The sequence below is a fragment of the Lissotriton helveticus genome, chromosome 10 (genome assembly GCF_964261635.1).
Source record: "Lissotriton helveticus chromosome 10, aLisHel1.1, whole genome shotgun sequence".
In the NCBI taxonomy this organism is placed as follows: Eukaryota; Metazoa; Chordata; class Amphibia; order Caudata; family Salamandridae; genus Lissotriton; species Lissotriton helveticus.
In genome coordinates, this window is record NC_136071.1 from 938,602,906 (window position 1) to 938,620,780 (window position 17,875).

At 42.1% G+C, this 17,875-nt stretch overlaps 1 protein-coding gene across 2 annotated transcripts in view; it reads right to left on the reverse strand.

The window, feature by feature from the left end:
• Positions 1-17,875, reverse strand: part of NMT2 (N-myristoyltransferase 2) — a 361,358-nt gene that overhangs the window by 293,676 nt on the left and 49,807 nt on the right. Inside the window, exon 2 of one of the 2 annotated variants that reach the window (XM_078663604.1) lies at positions 6,525-6,660. In XM_078663604.1, the coding sequence (XP_078519730.1) occupies positions 6,525-6,660 (136 nt within the window). The remainder of the gene's footprint in view (positions 1-6,524; positions 6,661-17,875) is intronic. The other variant, XM_078663603.1, reaches the window with a different exon arrangement.

A 17,875-nucleotide genomic window follows, 5' to 3' on the forward strand; every position in this document is an offset into this window, starting at 1 on the left:
AAAACAAAGCCCTTCAACTTGCTGGTCCTCCAAACAAAGGTAGCCTTTTAAGCAAGAATCATAAGGTCGCTAGGAGTTAAAGGATCTGAAAACTTGCAAAACTAGAGGTAATATTTTACAAGATCACTGGAAGAATTTTCTGAAGGGAGCGAACAGATTCCTTAGGAGAGACTACCCTATAAAACTAGACCGAGATACAAGTGAGATGTGCAGCTCAATGTAACAAAATTTGGACACCACTATCAGCTTGGTGCAGACCTGTGGGACGAAATTGAATTCATAGGGAACACAGCACTATAACTGGACTACCTTAGCGAAAAATAAGTAGGCAACCTTGAGGTTAATCACACACAAGTCCACACTTAACAGTCCTGTCGAGATCTGCCTACGGTCACCATAGCATTTATTACAGGGGAAGAAGTTGAAATCCAGGATTGCACAGGTACTGTTTCTCAAGCCAAATAGAAACAAATTAAGCGGAAATTCAAGTTAGTGTATTCCAGGTTCAGCACCTCCCTAAGAGAGGGCTAGGGGTGAGGGGAGAAAAGGGGAGGCAGATAGGCAAAATTAAGCCTGAACTTGTAAGCCCCCCCCCCCCCCCCCCCACACACACACACACACACACACAGTCCAACAGACCCACTTTGGGGCATTTGCTTTACAATGAGGAAAATGAAGAGGGACCTAGCTCACTAAGGGTCTCAAGCTGGAGAGATCTTGTGGCCCCTTCAGCTGGGTGGTAGAGAATACACAGATTTAGCGGTTATGATCAGACATTTACACCTGGTGAGTTGTTCATCAGTTGAGATCACAAAGTATTCCCTTCTAATCAAGTCTTAGAGGTATATCAAACTGGCCTGTGCCTGGTATTACATTTTCACCATAATGATCACGCCGCGAACCATAGTATCCGCACATGATCAGAGCACAGGTCAGAAGCACACCCCATTGACCTTCATTTTCCTTTGCTTGAAACAGTCCGCTTTTCTGCTGAGAGGTCAGAGATCTACAGATCTCCATAGATTTGTTGCTGGGCCATGCTTTGATGGCAGAGAAAGGGACTCTTGGTAGACCTTTGTGATGATGGAGAATAAGAATTTGATATTTTTCTAGAGCCGTGTAGGCCCTGGATGCAGACCACTTCCCCAAATTAAATACAGCAAACCCTTCAAAGACCTATGAAGAAAACACGCAATGGTAAAAAAAAAAAACATTCTGAGACATGGTGCAATTCCTTTTCATCACTGATGAACTGTGTTTCTGCCAGCTCTCAGTAGCAATACGCCCCCCAGAAGCGTATGCCATAAAGGGAACAAAAAACTCAGTCTCTTGGAAAGAATGGATCCCACTCTAATGTTAACCCACAGCACGTGATCCAACATTATTATGGATATGATCACCTATCAAACATTAATGCTATATTTAAAAAGTACTTTAGGGCACTGAAACACAAACAGAACAAAAAAGAAATGCTCTAGAGATCAACCACCACAAAGAAGTTGACAGAGCTGTGCAAAGAACTGACAGATTAGCAGAAGGAATGTTTTTAACTTCCTTAAAGACTGTTCCGAATTCTCCTGAAACTGATCAGCGGTTTTTCCACAACCTAGGTTGCAAGTATTAAGAATAATATCTTCTAGGTCACTTTTTTTATTCTGGGAACAGGCAATTTAAGAGCGTATGGTACAACCTGGGATGTAGTACTTATGGGTACCAACTACCTTAGACTCCTCATTTTGTGTGTGAGCGAAAGAGACATTTTAAAGTGTACTCCGTAGGAAGCCTATGCAATTCTCAGAGAGTCCGAAAAAATATATAGACTTCATTACACGATCGCTCAGCTCACCACCTAGACCAGTATCCAGTGTTTACAACAGGTGGAACAGAGTTGGATGAAGAATCAAAGGGCTGAAACCAACCATATGGAGTATCTGTATTTCTGCACACATACCGTAAATGAAACAAGTTAAATAAGCCCTCATTAAAATATTCCTATTTACTAAAAAGTGGGTGATAGTTAAATAACTGTGCTTGGTTTATTCTCACGGTCTGTAGCAACACCTCTATTGCTTTTATCAGCTTATCTCACTTTTTATTACTGAGAGGCAGCTGGGAGTTTCTTGCTCAGTGCTGAAGCTAGTAATGCATTTTAACAGGTTGTAATAAATTATTAGAACCTTATTAGTTTGAAACATTTTCTATGAGGAAAATACTCCTGCATCCATAGGGCTAATGCAGTACTACTGCTTTTCTTTCTATCAACACATTCATGAAGAGCAGATGACTGCTTGTACTCTCATAACAGTGGTACTGATTCCTGAAAAAATTAACTCGCTTAAAAAAACTACTACTTTTGCAGCTGGAAGGTGAAGAATTACTGTCATATGTGGACAGGGCAATTATGAAAAACACAATATTACTAAATATGCAAAGAATACACACTTTAGAGCACCTCAAGCATAAAATATTGCCACTCTTGGGAGATCAAATAGCTCAACCAATGTTAAACATGTTCCACACTGCCCTAGAAGATGGGAAACTACCAGAAGATTTACGAGTGGCGACCATAGCGGTAATACCCAAAGGGGGAAAAAACCCCGGAGCAGTGCAGTTCCTTCAGGCCCATATCGCCAATTAATTCCGAAGCTAAGGTACTGGGGAAGACCCTAGCAAATCGGATACAACCGATAATATCGGCAATAATCCACCATGACCAATCAGGCTTCATACCACACAGAAGTACCAGGCTAAATCTCTGAAGATTAGTTGGAGTTATGCACGAAACAGTGCAGAGACTTGGAGGGAGGCAGCGACGGTGCTGGCCCTAGATGCCAGAATGGCATTCGAAAGTATAGAATGGCCATACCTCTTCATGGTACTAGATAGGATGGGCTTCGGGTTACGATTTAGAGCGTGGATTGCCTTACAGTATAATGACCCACTAGCAAGGGTAAGGATAAACAGGACAATATCCAGACTCTTCAAGTTACATAGAGTGACACATCAAGGGTGCACTCTCTTCCCTTTGTTTTTTGTGAAGGGGTGGAACCGCTTACAGCGTGGGTACGCAATGACCCTATGGTCTACGGTATTAACATTGGAGGTGAATGGGAGAAGCGTATCTCCCTGTATGCGGACAATGTGCTACTCTATGCTCGAAGACCGAGGCAAACGATACACAGACTCACTCATATATTTCGACTCTTTGGCAGCTACTCTGACTACCAAACAAATTGGGAGAAATCACTAGTGTTCCCGCTGAAGGCGGTGCTGCCTCCCCTTTCGCTGGCCTGTGTGGCACTGGAGAGGAAGTACAAATTGAAATAACTAGGAATACGTATCATTAGGTCTGAAAATGACTTTATGGCCCGGAATCTAAATTAATGGGCAGGGTGTTGTGATTCAAAATGATAGCACTCTCCCGCCTGTTGTATGTGCTACAAACCACTCAATATCAGATCCACAGTTCATTCTTCAAGTCAATTGATGGGGAGCTTCTGAGTCTACTATGGGAAGGGGGAGCCCCGCGCATTGCACTTAAAAATTGCAATTGGGAGTCTATGGGAGGAGGGTAGGGGGGGATGAGGTAGCAGTCCCTGGCATTAGGGTCTACTATGTGGCATCGCAGCTCATCAATGTCAATGGTTAGGTCTTCTCCACAGTATCAGAACCGGCATACCCGGTAGATGGATGGGCCATGGGGAAACGTGGCTGGCAGTCTGCCCTTTATTTGCAAGAGTGAGAGGGAATCCTTTCCATCACACACACACAGACCGTGAGATGAGTATGGTGGGATGCCACGAAAAGACTGGGGTGGGATTGCAAATTGACAGAACAAACCCCGCTCTGGGACAGCAATATGCTGAGGGAAGTTGGGCAACTGAAAGATTTTCATAAATGGACCCTCATAGGTATAGACCGACTGGGTGACATACAGAAATATGGCTCTATGCTTAAATTTGAAAAGTTGCAAGCCGAATACCAAATAGCGGAGTCAGAGAGACTTTGCTATCTACAACTCAGACATGCTCTACAGAGTCACATAATAGAAGGGGCTGTGCTACCGGAATACTCCCCATTGGAGGACAGGCTGTTGCTAGACCCGATGATAGACAAAGTGGTGTCCCTCACTCAATTAGACATCGGACTCCTAGAAGAGGAGGACTGGAGGGAAGCAGTGCAGAGCCCTAGGGAGATTGCTATACAGTCTAGGTTCAGATATAATGGACAAAATGTATTGCAATGTGCCCGACCGGCATGTCCATGTGTAAAGAACAACGTAAAGGTGTACCAATATTTGTAAAATAAAAATAATTAAAAAATATATATATTGCCACTCTGCCAGAGTCAAAGAGAATAATATTTCACTTTGCCCAAGGATGGAAAATGTGTGCCTTAGCCAACTACGGGCATGCTCAGCAAACGATTTCCACATCACACAACTACTGTTCTGCTCAGGTTGAATGCTTCTTCCAACTTTTAAAATTCTCTTTTACAGTAATCTTTGAGAGAAATTAAATAAGAAGCTGTGTCCTATCTACCCATTTTTACAGGAAGAAAATATGAAGTCACAAAAATCAATTATCTTCCATTGGATCTTTTAAGCCCACATTCCCATGTCCCAATATGGCTCATTGAGCCTACGTGAAAGGAGGCAGAGAGGATCAGGCTTCATGCACCATAAGTGGTAAAGCAACTTCAGAATTCTAGACCCGATTCACATACTTCTCGCCTACGATTAGAGCAATTGTACAACGGTTAAGAGATTCACAAAAAATCCCTGGAGTACTCCAAAAATGAGCCCATCTTAGATTTTATGCAACACACGGATGCATAAGATGGTGCCCTACACTACACATATGAAGGCTGCAATTCCACATTCTGAATTTCTTCCTTCTTAAGTGCACCTTATAAACAAAACAAAAACATGGTCTTTTTATGTTCACAAAGAACCTATAATGGTGCACTTCATTTTTAAGAAGCTACAAAAATAATTCTCTCAATGAGGTTGGATGCTATAGTTAAGCCTTTATGTAATTTTCATATTAAAGGCTACCTCTATAAGGGGTCTATTAGGATGGCGGGCGGATCACCACTCGGCCCTCCAAAACACCCCGCCGGACGGCCTTTTACCCCATGCCACATTAGCATGGCGGGGGGTACTGGGGCGGGTGGAAAGACTGTCCGCCGCTTTTCCTCCGGTAGGCAATCGTCACGATTGCCTACCGGGTGAAAAAGGCCTGCAATATGGTGGCGGTGCCATCCATATTACGATGGTGGCAGTGAAATGCCTTTCCATGGCGGAGACTCCGCCATGGAAAGGCATGCGGTGTTTCCTTTTGGGGCCCGTGGCGGGCCCCCAGGAGGGTAGGTGGCTGCACTTGGGTTGGGGTACCCATGGTACCCCCCAACATTGGCATACACAAGGTGGTAGGCACCGCGCAGTGCCTGTCACGTTGTGCATGCCAATGCACAACATGCACATATTGCATTGTGGAGGGTGATGCATACAGCACCGCCTGCCACAATGCAATAGATGTGGGATGTGACCGCTAGGGTAGCGGTCGCATCCTAATTGGCGGTGCGGGACCCCCACACCACTGGCGGCCGGTCCCAGCACAACTAGGGTGGCGGGTGGACTGGAGTCCGCCCGCCATCCTAATAGACCCCTAAGTTAAATAGGTGGCCAATAATAAGAAACAGACACAGTACAGTGAAATGTTATCATGTAACAGTTACTACCATACTATAATAGCTTTGAAGCATAAAGGACAACATTTATTAATACTAGTTTTGTCGAGCTGAGTTAAGCCAATAATCCACGATTCACACGGACCTCTGAAGCACATGTGTTCCTTGAGAAAATCTGTAGAATCATTTTGTTGACAAAGCATCCCCAACTGCTTTAAATGAGAGCATGTTCCCCAGTCAAGGAAAAATGGAGAGGGTCAACCATTCTGTGGAATTAATATATATGTTGCTGTTCGAAAGCAACTTCTTCCACCTAGTAGACGTTGATGCCCATGGCAGGAGTACACCTGTGTCAAATATCCAAACTGTAGAAATAATACGGAAATAGTACTCCCTTGTGATCCACGAACCTGACAAGCCGAAATGAGTCATTGAGCACTTAAATAAAATGCTTGGACCACAACAGAGTTGTGGGGGTGTGTGACTGTGTGCGTAACCAGTATAATGCACTGCAAATGAAAAGCAACTTCAAATGAAACAAATTGTTCTCTGTGCCATGTATGTGTGACGTGTATGCGAAACGTGTAGGGATTTGCAAGTTTTCCAAGATACTCCAACGCCCCTAGCAACGCATGCACCCTACCGAGATTTCAGATTGCTCACACCCAAGCACATGGTTTGGTGAGATACATCATTTTACCAGCTTCCTATTGCATGCAACACTATTCATACCGTGAACATACTGGAATTAACGTCGGACAATCAAGACTAAAGCATCGCCAATCTGTCTTCCAACTGAAATCCTAAATGATGCAATTAAAGGCGACACTTACTTTGGAAGGCTGGTCCAGTTTAATATCCTGAGAGTCAGATGCAGAATCGGACTTTGTGCCCCCAGAAATTGGCTTTTCTTTTTTCCGCTTCTGTTTCTTTTTTTTCTTTTTGGCTCCCAAATCACCCGCAGGACTTCTGGGAAGAAATAAAAACGAGTGAATAAAGTGTACTACCATTCAACAAAAATAAAATAAATATTTATTTTGGAGCATCATGAATAATATGCCTCAACTTAAAAACAAAGTAATGTGGCGCTACTTAAAAAAAGTCATACGCAATATTGTGGCTGAATGAAGTCTAACATAACACCAGGGCATACAGTGATTACTGTAAACGACTGCATATTTTCAAGTACTGTTTTTAATGTCTTACACGAACCATAAATGTAGAATTTTAACTTTCTCTTTTAAGCAGTAGTCCATGCAAGTATATTAGCAGGGGTAAAACTGCACTCCTAATTCACAATTCAATACTCTGCACCAAACACTTATCACCCCCTAGGTAATTCATAACAACCCTGTCCCTACCATGAGGAATTATTTGTGTTGTTAGTCGCTACCACAAGTGTAGTTCAGATTAGTTAGGTCGCATAAATGAATGCATCGCCAGTTTAACAAAGCAGCCCATGTGCGCACACAGTCCCATGCTCCATCCTTTCTTGTTTACATACAGGACAAATTTGATTTTTTGTAGCTACTTACTCCATATATATTACATTTGATCATAGGTAAAGCCCATCAGTTTAATAGGAAAAATACAGTTTGCAATTTAGTTTCATTTTAACTCTTCTAGGAAGCCAAACGATAAGGGTGTTATTGGGCTCAGAACAGCCAGCACTTTTTCTCTCCATAATGGCTTCCATCAGGAGGCACATATTTATAGTCATTTTTAAAAAGTTGATTAGTTACAGTCATTTTCCAAATTGACAACTATTTTGAGAAAAATGAGGGCTCAGTGAACCATGTGGCCAATGAATGGGATGCATTCAAGAGGGTAATTAGAGGCATCTGCCTAAAGACCAATAAAGCAGCAAATCCTAGAAAAGGAAGCTAAAATAAGGGACCTGGAAAATAATGTGGTTTCAACTAAGCACAGGGCGGAAGCCATGAAAGAGTATACCGTGCTAGTGGACAGACTAAGTGGGGTTCATTATGAGGAATATGTGGCCAAGCAGCTCTCTGTGAGAGGCAATTCGGGTCATCAAATGACTTGGCTACTACGCACTGAAGCAGATTGGAAACCAATATGTACCATTGTATCTGATGCAGGAACTCTAGTACACACTAAAGGAAATAGATTAAATATATCTCGTAATACCAGTCTTTAGCTTAGGTTCGGGACAGATGGCTTGCCAGGGAAGCTTTATGCAAAATAGAACAAATTTGCTCCTAAATTATTAGCATTGGCTAGTGAATAATTAAAGTAGGGATGCTACCGGAGATTACAAGAGTAGAAACAACAGTGGTGTTACCAAACCCTGGTCAGGATCCACTTAATATGAGATCATACAAAACCTGCTTAATAACCACCAAACTTTTTTTGGAAAGATTCTGGCTTGCGAATTGGTTCATCAAGACCACAATGACTTGATCCTGGGCAGAAACACATTTTAAACTGAGGTGAATCTTTTATATTGTAGACCGATCGCAGAGACTACCAACAAAGCCTCCTCGAATCTTGAAAAGGTCTGTGATACCTTATTAGCAGTTTCTATTGGGATGTTGCGCGTGCAGTATCGGTGAGGGGTATTTAAAATGGGTGAGTATGCTATACAAATCTATTGCTAGAGTCAAGACTCGGGGTGAGGGGTCCTCTGCAGAGGGTGGGACACATATAGAGGCATGTGACAAGGATGCCCACTCTCACCATGGTTATTTGCTCTTGGCAAAGAAGGTTGGCTTGTACGCTCTGTAATATGGCGCAGAAATGGGGCTTTGCTCTGAAATATGAACCACCCATAATCTCACAATATGCTGATGATGCATTTTTATATTTACAAGACTCTAGGACCAGTTTACCAGGCACAATGGGAGTACTACCATCTTACCCAGATTTTTCAGGCCTGTAGGTCAATTAGGGTAAATCCAATCTGTTTCTGATACATGCCTTTGAGGACGCCTCGTCCCCTATTAACCTAGAAACCATCCCAATATGGACTCACTACACCTTTAAATATTTAGGTGTCTGGCTATACCATGGAAACAAACAGTTGGTAATGGGCAATATATGGAAGGCAGTCACAGTGATCCACTCCTCACATACATTTTGAGGAAGCTTCCTCTGTCTGGCAGGGTAGTCATAATTAAATTGTTAATATGACCGAATTTGTTGTATTTTTTCAGGTTCTTCCAATGATCTTAAAGTCCTTTAAGAAATGGAATGGTCTACTGTCAGACTTAAAACTGGCTGGCAAAAGAGAGAAGATAGCAACAGATAAAACAATGCTACCTTTACACATGGGTGGGATGGGGACCCCCAATCTGGAATGATAGTTTCTGGCAGCTCACCTGATTTGGCCAATGTGAATTATTAGCAAACCAAATAAATGTGAGGCTAGGTAAATGAGAGCAGGCATGGATGAAAACCAATGAACAATGTTCTGTTGGGTAATGACAAACTTACTAAGACTTACCCAAGAGCACTTCAGGTTTCCAGACACTATGGTGTCAGGACGTGCAGTGCCTGTACCTCTACCGCCTCAATGTGGGTAGCATATAAACACACCTTGTGTGAAAAAAGTCACATTTCAGGAAGACACCAGTGGTGGAAGTGCTGTGAACGACATGTACATAGGTCTGTTCCAAGACGGCCGCCGCAATTAATTCAGACAGGCTATTATCACGAGATTCCAGGCAGGGAGTGATGCGCATTTAATCACCTGTGAGACGCAGAGTCGGCATCTACTATTGTGAATGGGTGTTTTGCGGAGTTGGCGAGTGACATTCGAGGAGTCTACTCTACGGCTCTTGCGACAGGAGGGAGGAGCTTTCAGGGTTTTCCTAGTTCAGCTGTGGTACAGCTAAGTATGGGGTTGTTAGGTGTTGTCTTCATACAGCGTTTGCACAACTTGCCGGATTCTGTTGTATTTTTGGGGGCTGTTTCCCGCAGATGTTCGGGGTAACAGTTAAGGAGTCAGGCATTAGTCACTTATTTGTGGCTCTATTTTTACGACCAGTATAGGAATATCTTCCACATTTTGAGTGTTTCAAAGAAGAGGTTAATCTTCATTTCCCGACAACCATAATATTTGTTTAGTGAGTGTTACCTTTGCTATTTTTAACACTCGGGTTTGGTTATATTCTGTTTTGAGTAACCACATAGGTGAAGGAGTGTATGAGGAAACATACATCCTTTAGAACGAGTTCTACCACGTACCACGGCCTGGGTGCATTTTACGTGGGCATTGCAAAATAGAATACACATTATATGAATCCTGGGAATTCTCCATTCAAAAAAGGACTTCATAAATGAAGTCATTGTTTAAGTTCCTACACAGTTGGTGATTATCATAGCCAAGTGTAGCAGCTTCTGTTAAGCCTGTTAGGAGTGTGTGTGTATATCTTTTTGTTTCACACGTCTCCCTCCCTGGTGTACCTACCCTAATTCACCCCCCTTCAAGTCACTCTAGTCATCCGTGGATATTATATAACAGAACCGGGAGGTGCTGGAAGGTGGGTACACATGGGGATTGGTGGGTGGTATGTGGGGCAGGACAGAACTGTGTATGCTCCAAAGATCCCGCTATGGATTATACCGAAGATCAGGGAGTTGGCCAGGGCATTATGAGAGAAAGATGTGGACAGATCACAGAGCCTCACAATAGAAGAGCTAACAGAATCTTCAATTCAATCGGATATAATGTTGACGTGTGTTAGGCATGGCACATGTGGCAAGGCAAATAAATTAACCTGGCCAGATGAGATTAACAAACCCAAGAAATCAGGTACAATCTCAAAAAACCTTAGACTTGGCAGCTGTAGGCACACTGTATGGATCCTATGTGCCTCATTGTGCCCCACATTTCAAACAGATACCTTGCAGTCTAGAAACACCTAGGAGAGATCAATAGGAGGTGAGAGAACAGATTATGTCTGGGACAAGATATCAGAATAGTCAAAGACAGCGACCAAGAACTCCTGGTTTAAATTCACTCAAATGAATTATAAATCAAACATATCTATCCCTCCCCTCCAACGGGTTTGCTAAGATGTTTCCAGGAGCGACAGACACTTGAACCTGATGCCTACAGACACAGGCACACTCTTATTGTATGGTTTGGGAATGTGTGCAAAATCAGATATACTGGGAGGAGATTACAACAATAACTAAGGTAAACAGATTTCATTGGAGCCACTGCAGTGTCCATTGGGTCAAACCCAGAGGTCTAAACCTGTTAAGCAGAAATGTAAATTTGACGGCTTGGCTCTGATAATTGCGAAAAGAAATATTGTAACAGGAATAAGGGCAAAAGGGGCACCCGATATTCGAAACTGGCTGCAAAATATTGGACACGAGCTGACTTGACTAATTTACTTTCTCCGTGTAGGAGAAATGCTAAAGGACTACCCACAAACTTTTGGGAAAACTCTCCTAATGGTCTTCGAGGATAGATCAGATGAATGGCCACACTGAAAATGTACAATCAATTGAACATAAGTGTGAACACCAGTTAATGTAATGGCTTTGGTAGCGATACTGGTGTCCAGATGATTTGGACATGCAGGCATGATTAGCTAAGCACAGGAAGGTGACTTTTTTCACTGCCAACGGTTACATAGGTTAAATAGAAATTATTATGGTAGTCACTGCTATCTACAGACCGGTGGTCCTATTTCAAAATTTGCCAGGGATTTTACCAAATTTATGAAAGCTGAATTTTGAAATCTAGTCTATATCCTGTATACGAAACTTCAATAAAGACTAGTTTAAGAAATAGAAAAAAAAGGGGGGGGTGTGAAATGACTTGTGCAAACAATCCAGAAACTGAACTGACCTCGCCAAACTCTTAAAGGAGCTTTAGTAAATCGGCCAAGTGAGCAGAACATGTTTTGTAAAATTCAGCTGGAATTACATCTGGACCAGAGGATTTTCCTGTATTAAAAAGCACTAATAGCAGTGCAGGTTTCTTCTATGGATACTGTTGTTACCAATACATGCATCTTTATCACTTTTAGAAATAACAAGCAAGTTACAAGATTTCAAAATGTCATCTGTAGTACTAGATTGGACCTCAGCTTGTTTATCATACAACTTATAATACTCAAGTAATTAGCAAGCAATTTTCTAAACCAGGTAGAATTAAACAAAAACTGGCTCTATCCTTAGATAATTGCAAGCCTGTCCTTTTGCAAAGAATAGAATAAATGTTCTTAACAACGCTTCTGCAGTTTAAAATTCAAAGTGTTGCCCTTTAAGGAAAGAGTCTTTCCAATGTAGCTATATTTCTAATTCAATTAATTTGGACTTAAACAGATTATTCTCATGAGCCATTAGGGATCTTGTTTTCTCTCAAAAGCATCCTAATGTGTTATGTTCGAAGTAATGTACTTAGTATTAAATTCAAAATATTCTTTAAAAGCCTTTAAAATTTAGTTTGTATTACTATTAATTAATTCAAATCATTCCCTATCTAGGACACAAATCTAAAAGTCAAGAAATGTAATATACTTATATAATAGGCATTGTCACAAACTTCGATCAGTTTAATATTGCACTTAGAGATCAAGCAAATTTCTTTAAGAAGATAGTAAACAGTCAAAGCTAGAATGAAAAAGGTGCGAGGAGAGAAAGTGAATACTTTGTGGATAGGCAAATTAAATTCACCAATAATCTATTTTTATGAAAATGCTTTAAATGGGAAAAATATTTCAGAAACAGCTTTAAATGGGAAAAATATTTCAAAAGACTGAACTAAGTGGAAAAAAGCATAACCATTAACAGATCTCCTATTAGATAATAATGCCCTCATGCAATAAGGGTTACACCAAGTCAACTAATTTCTGAGATAACATTTCAAAAGGTAAGTTCACTAGCAGTGGGTTCATATAAATTAATCAAATAAAGAGTAAAATTATCTAATATAACTTGCTTCTACAAATCATCCTTCTGAATTACAAAGTCGATCCAAAACTTGGGTTAAAAATTCAGAGAAACAAGGAATGGCGTTACCATTTTTCTTTCCAATAGAGATGGAAGAGAAAAAAGTAAATTATACCTTTAACCATAGAGGCTAATATCCTGCAATCAGTACAGGTTTCTTGTAGACAAAATATTATCACTTTCTAAGTATTCAATAATTTTCTTCCTTTTATCTGGATCTCTTACCTTTTTAGGATTCAATCAAGTAACCTTCGGATTATATACACTAATCATTCGCCAGCACAGGTACCACAAGGAGGGAACAAAAATAAAACAAGGGAAATAAGCCATGTAGTTACCAATAAATACAATGAGTAAGCAATGTGGTGTAGGGTGTCGTAGAGGGAGTAGAGTGTCGGAGTGGAAGGGCGTAGCATGGAGTAGAGTTGAGTGGCGTTGAATGTCAGAGTGGAGAAGAGTAGACTGGAGTGGCATAGTGTCATGGAGTCGAGTGGAGTGGCATGGGGGTGTTGCGTAGACTGTTGTGGAGTGGCATACAGTGGAGTGAAGTGGCAGAGTGGAGAAGTGGATTGGTGCATCATAGAGTGGAGTATAGTGGCAGGGAGTAGAGTAGAGGGAGTTGCGTAGAGCGTCATGGAGTAGTGTTGTAGAGTATCGTAGAGTAGAGTGTTGTGGAGTGGAACAGAGCAGAGTTTAATGGAGCAGAGCATCATAGAATGGAATATCGTCTAGCGGGCTAGAGTAAATTGGCATGTAGTACAGTGGTGAAGAGTAGTTTGGCATAGAGTGCATTGGCTTTGAGTAAAGTGGTGTAGACTCCATTGGCTTAGATTGCAGCAAGGTAGAGTGGTGCAGAGTTATGTTATGTTATGGTATTGAATCTTGTATAGCGTGCAGCTGCCCCAGCAAAGGGGCGTCCCGGCGCTCGCAGCTAGAGGTATAACACACACAACAACCTAAAACCATGTCCGCCACAATACAACCGGGGACTACACAGAAGGAAAGAGAAAAGTTTTAATAGCTTTCCGAAAGGCAAGCAGACAGTCTGTGCCGTGAATCTGTTCAGGCAAAAAGTTCAACAGCCAGGCTGCAAGGCAGCGGAAGGACCGCCCACCCGCACTGCTGCACTTGACCCATGGGATGACAAGATGTTGTCCCGCCGAACGCAGCCGGCGGGAGGCAACATAGGGGGTGAGCAAGTTACTCAACAAGTTAGGCCTAGCAAGTTTCACTGTCTTAAAGGATAGACACAAACGTAAAGCGTAGGGTGCAGTGGAGTGGCATAGGGGGCATTGGCATACGAGTGCAGTAGTGTAGTGATGTGGAGTGAAGTGGGGTAAAGTGTAATGGCAGAGTGCATTGGTGAGTGGTGCATAGTAGAGTGCACTGGCAAAGAGTAGGGTGGTGCAGAGCAGAGAGGCATAGAGTGAAGTGGCACAGAGTTGAGTTGTGCCCAGTGTAGCAAGTCAAGCAAACCAGACAAACATCAATAAACATGAACTAAACAAGGAAATATATAAAGACCTTGCACGGAGGCAGCAGCCAAGAAAAACTCTGAACGGAAGTCCCGGTTACTCAAAAAACATATCAGCAGATAGGGTGGTAATTACATGTAGAAATTACGCTACAATTTACCTGATCATAAATTGACAATATCCTGAAGATCCATTGACAAGTGCCCATATGATCCAAATTAGCAATAAGATCTGAAGGTGGATTGACCGATTTGAAAAACTCTTTCTTCCAGATTCTCTTTGTAGAAGGTTGAAAACATATCTTGTGTATTGCAAATGTATTTAAGACTACGTCACAAAGCTTATTGGGTCTCGCAGAGAGACCTAATGCCGCCCATCCACAAAGCTGACTTTTACGATGAGGATTTTCAACAGTTCACGTGAATCACGTGACCACAAGCTCCTCGTGCACGAGCTTGCCTTCGATCATCAAAGGCAGCCCAGTCTTTCTCACACAAGCTTCTCCCAGCAGGCCGTCCACCCCCCTTCCTCTCCATATTGTTGCTAGAGTTGCAGGCAGCCCACCCCCTCCCTCTCCAGCGCCTGCCTTCCATGTCTCGCATTTGATCATCAGAGGCAGCCCAGCCTAGCAGGCAGCCCACCCCCTCCCTCTCCATATGGGCAGCGCAGCCCCTCCCTCTCCAGCGCCTGCCATCTCTCTCGCATCGCCTCACTGCTGCTTGTTTTTTTTTTGCTTTCACTACGTTCTTTCATTTTATTATGGCGCACTGCTGCTAACCTTGTTAGAAGTAATTTGTAATGGAATGCATTTCGCCAAATTACTTTGCATTTTGGAAGTACATGGATTTCATTTTCTCCCTGCCTCTGAGTGGTGCAACAGTGACACCTCGTGGTCATGAGCTTTGCACTGCAGCTAAAACTCGCACGTAAAAATACAAGTCAGTACCTACATTTTAATTTAATGTTCACGGATGTTCTGAGATGAATGCGGCGCATTTGCGCTTTTCTAACTATCCACCCACAAAAAAAATATTCAGAATATCTGTACAAAAAACATGCAATACAAGTGCGCAGATTGCTTCCTGTCCCCCAAACTAAATGCCAATGTGAATTCTGCACATGATGTCACCAGCCATCCGTGTTCAGCAAAGGTTCCGATTTTTAACTTAATTGCACACACAAACAGACAATATGCATGTTACTCGCCTTTCTTGCACACAATTGCTCTAAAAAATGACGTCTGAAAGCTAGGAAATAAGCCTTTCTCTGTTCTGGATTTTACTAAAGATGCATTTTCTATTTACACAGCTGTGGAATGCAGTTAAGTTGTTCTTCGCCATAAAGGGAGCATCTAATTCACTTGTTGTTTCTTGTTGGCCCTACTCCCCAGCACTTCTCAGCCACAAGCACACTCACAGCCTTCTAAGACGGAGTCACACGTTTGTGAAAGTATTTAACAATGCCACCCGTGGCTCGCTGCCCCTCATCCTCGTCCCCCCCCTCCCCCTGGGCGCGACATGCTTTGGCGCCTTCTTTAACCATTCCCTCCCTCCCGTTGTCATGCCTTATCTTCCCCCACCCTCCCTCCTGTTGTCCGGCCCTCCTCGCCCTTGCATGTACACCACCCTCCCCCCCACCCATAGCAAATACTTGTTTCCCTCGTGCTAACAAACACTGCTTTCCCTTGTTTTGTCTTTAACATTCGGGCCGTCCACGCTTTTACTTCCTCCAGCCCCTTCACCACATTGCGCCTATTTAATTTATATTTCACTGTGTGAAGCATCACAACATTTATAAAGGTCGTGCAAGGACTATATTATATGTAACTTAAGCAAATTATTTGGACAGAAAAATACGTGCATTCGCTTTAGGAATTAGTGATAACGTAGAGTTTGTCTTTTATTTAACTTTTGGCCCACCCGGAGGCGCTTCTACCCCCTCCACCCCAATCACCACGGTGCAAGCTTATTTTAGTTGTTTCAGCGTGTAAAGCATCTCAAGAATCATAAATACATACATCTTGTTACTATTTGTGCAATAACTATATTATAGGTATTTAATGGATATAAATCGGGTGAAAAAATACGTGCATTCGCTTTATGAATAAAAAAAAAAAAAATGACTCAAGTGACAACGTATCTATTTGCTGCCTCGGAAAACAGATTTCTTGCTACGCCACCCCTAACTCCGTTTTTAGACCACACTAAACCATGGTGAGGAGCACATTTACTATCTGCTGTGTAGTTTGTTGAATTTCTGCACAAATGAGAATTTGGGGAGACTTTAATCAAACGTCTATAGACACCCATCTGTTTGTTTCAGTCAAACTGTCTTTCTATGGAGGAGTTCATCCTATGCACATACTCTTGATTATACGTGAATGCACTTTACAAGCCCATAAACATCGCACAAACAAAACTGCAATTATGCGCAGTTTAAAGTAAAAACTGTGCTAGCTGTGGTAATACGAGCCAATGTGTGGAGAAGATGGCTCAGTGAGTTAAAAACCACTTGCTTCGGATGCTTTCTGTTACCTGTTAAGATCCTGTATTGTTTTTAAAATAAGAAAGCGTTGGTAGCGCTATGCTGTCTAAAACTTGAAGTGCGGAATAGTCCCAACACCGCGCTTCACGTTTTGTTCACTTCCACCCCAACATCTTTTCACATTTATATTGCACCTCCTAAACGCAATTTTGAGCAATGAACTACTTTTGAGGTAAAGTAAGCCTGGTCTCCAGCTTACACATTGTTTAGCTGCTAGTCAAACATTACCGGCTTGTTGTTTCGAAATATATACGGCGCGTGCATTTTTAAAATCGAGTCAAGAGGTGCAATGTAAATTGCAAAAAAAACGCGCTTTCTATATTTTGAAACAACAAGCCGGGAATACCTCCTAAACAGAATTCTGTGGCATGACGTACTGTTTCAGGAAAGTCAGCCTGCTCTCCAGCCATGTTTCGTTATTAGTTAAACATTACTGTGTTATTGTTTTAAAATATATACAGAGCGTGCATTTTACAATTGTGTCTGGGAAGTTCAATGTAAATTGCAAATTGCACGAGCTCTATATATTTTGAAACAACAAGGCGGGAATGTTCGGTCTTTGCTTTACACAGCTAGGAAACTGGCAACTTGCGCCACGGGGGGGGGGGGGAGGGCACAAGGCAGACGGAGCCACCCTCGTTGGTGAATGCCTTGTAAATTGCCTTGCCTTGTAAATTACACGTGTGAGCAGTAAACAGATCGGAGGTGCCAGGAACACCAAACACACAGACATGCTCCCCCCAGAGGACAATCATTTAATGTTTAACTCCAAACATTTTGCTTCATGTCAATTTAAAAAAAAAAAGGGTAAAAGGGTCTGAATTGTTCTCCATTATATAAAGCACACACTGCTGCGATCACACTCTCCATGTATGTTTTGGAAATGTTGTTATGGCAGTTAATGTATTTATTTCACTTGTATAGGAAGCCAGTCTTATAAGCCCAGTGCCCATTTTGCCAGTAATATGTAACACTCCTATTTGCATACATGTTTCAACATTATCCACAATCATAAAAACTTTTAATATTGCTCTGGCAAGTAAACAGTGCCGTGCTGAGATGCAAATGTTTCTGCTTACTCTTAATGGCTTCTTTTTAATTCCGCAACTTATGTACATTTGGCTACAGAATGCGAAGAAGTATTTTTCGCAAATGCTCAATTTAAAACATTTTTATCAAGAGAATACATTCACGAAATGGGTGTGTGCGATTTTTGTTGGTGTTTTTGTTCT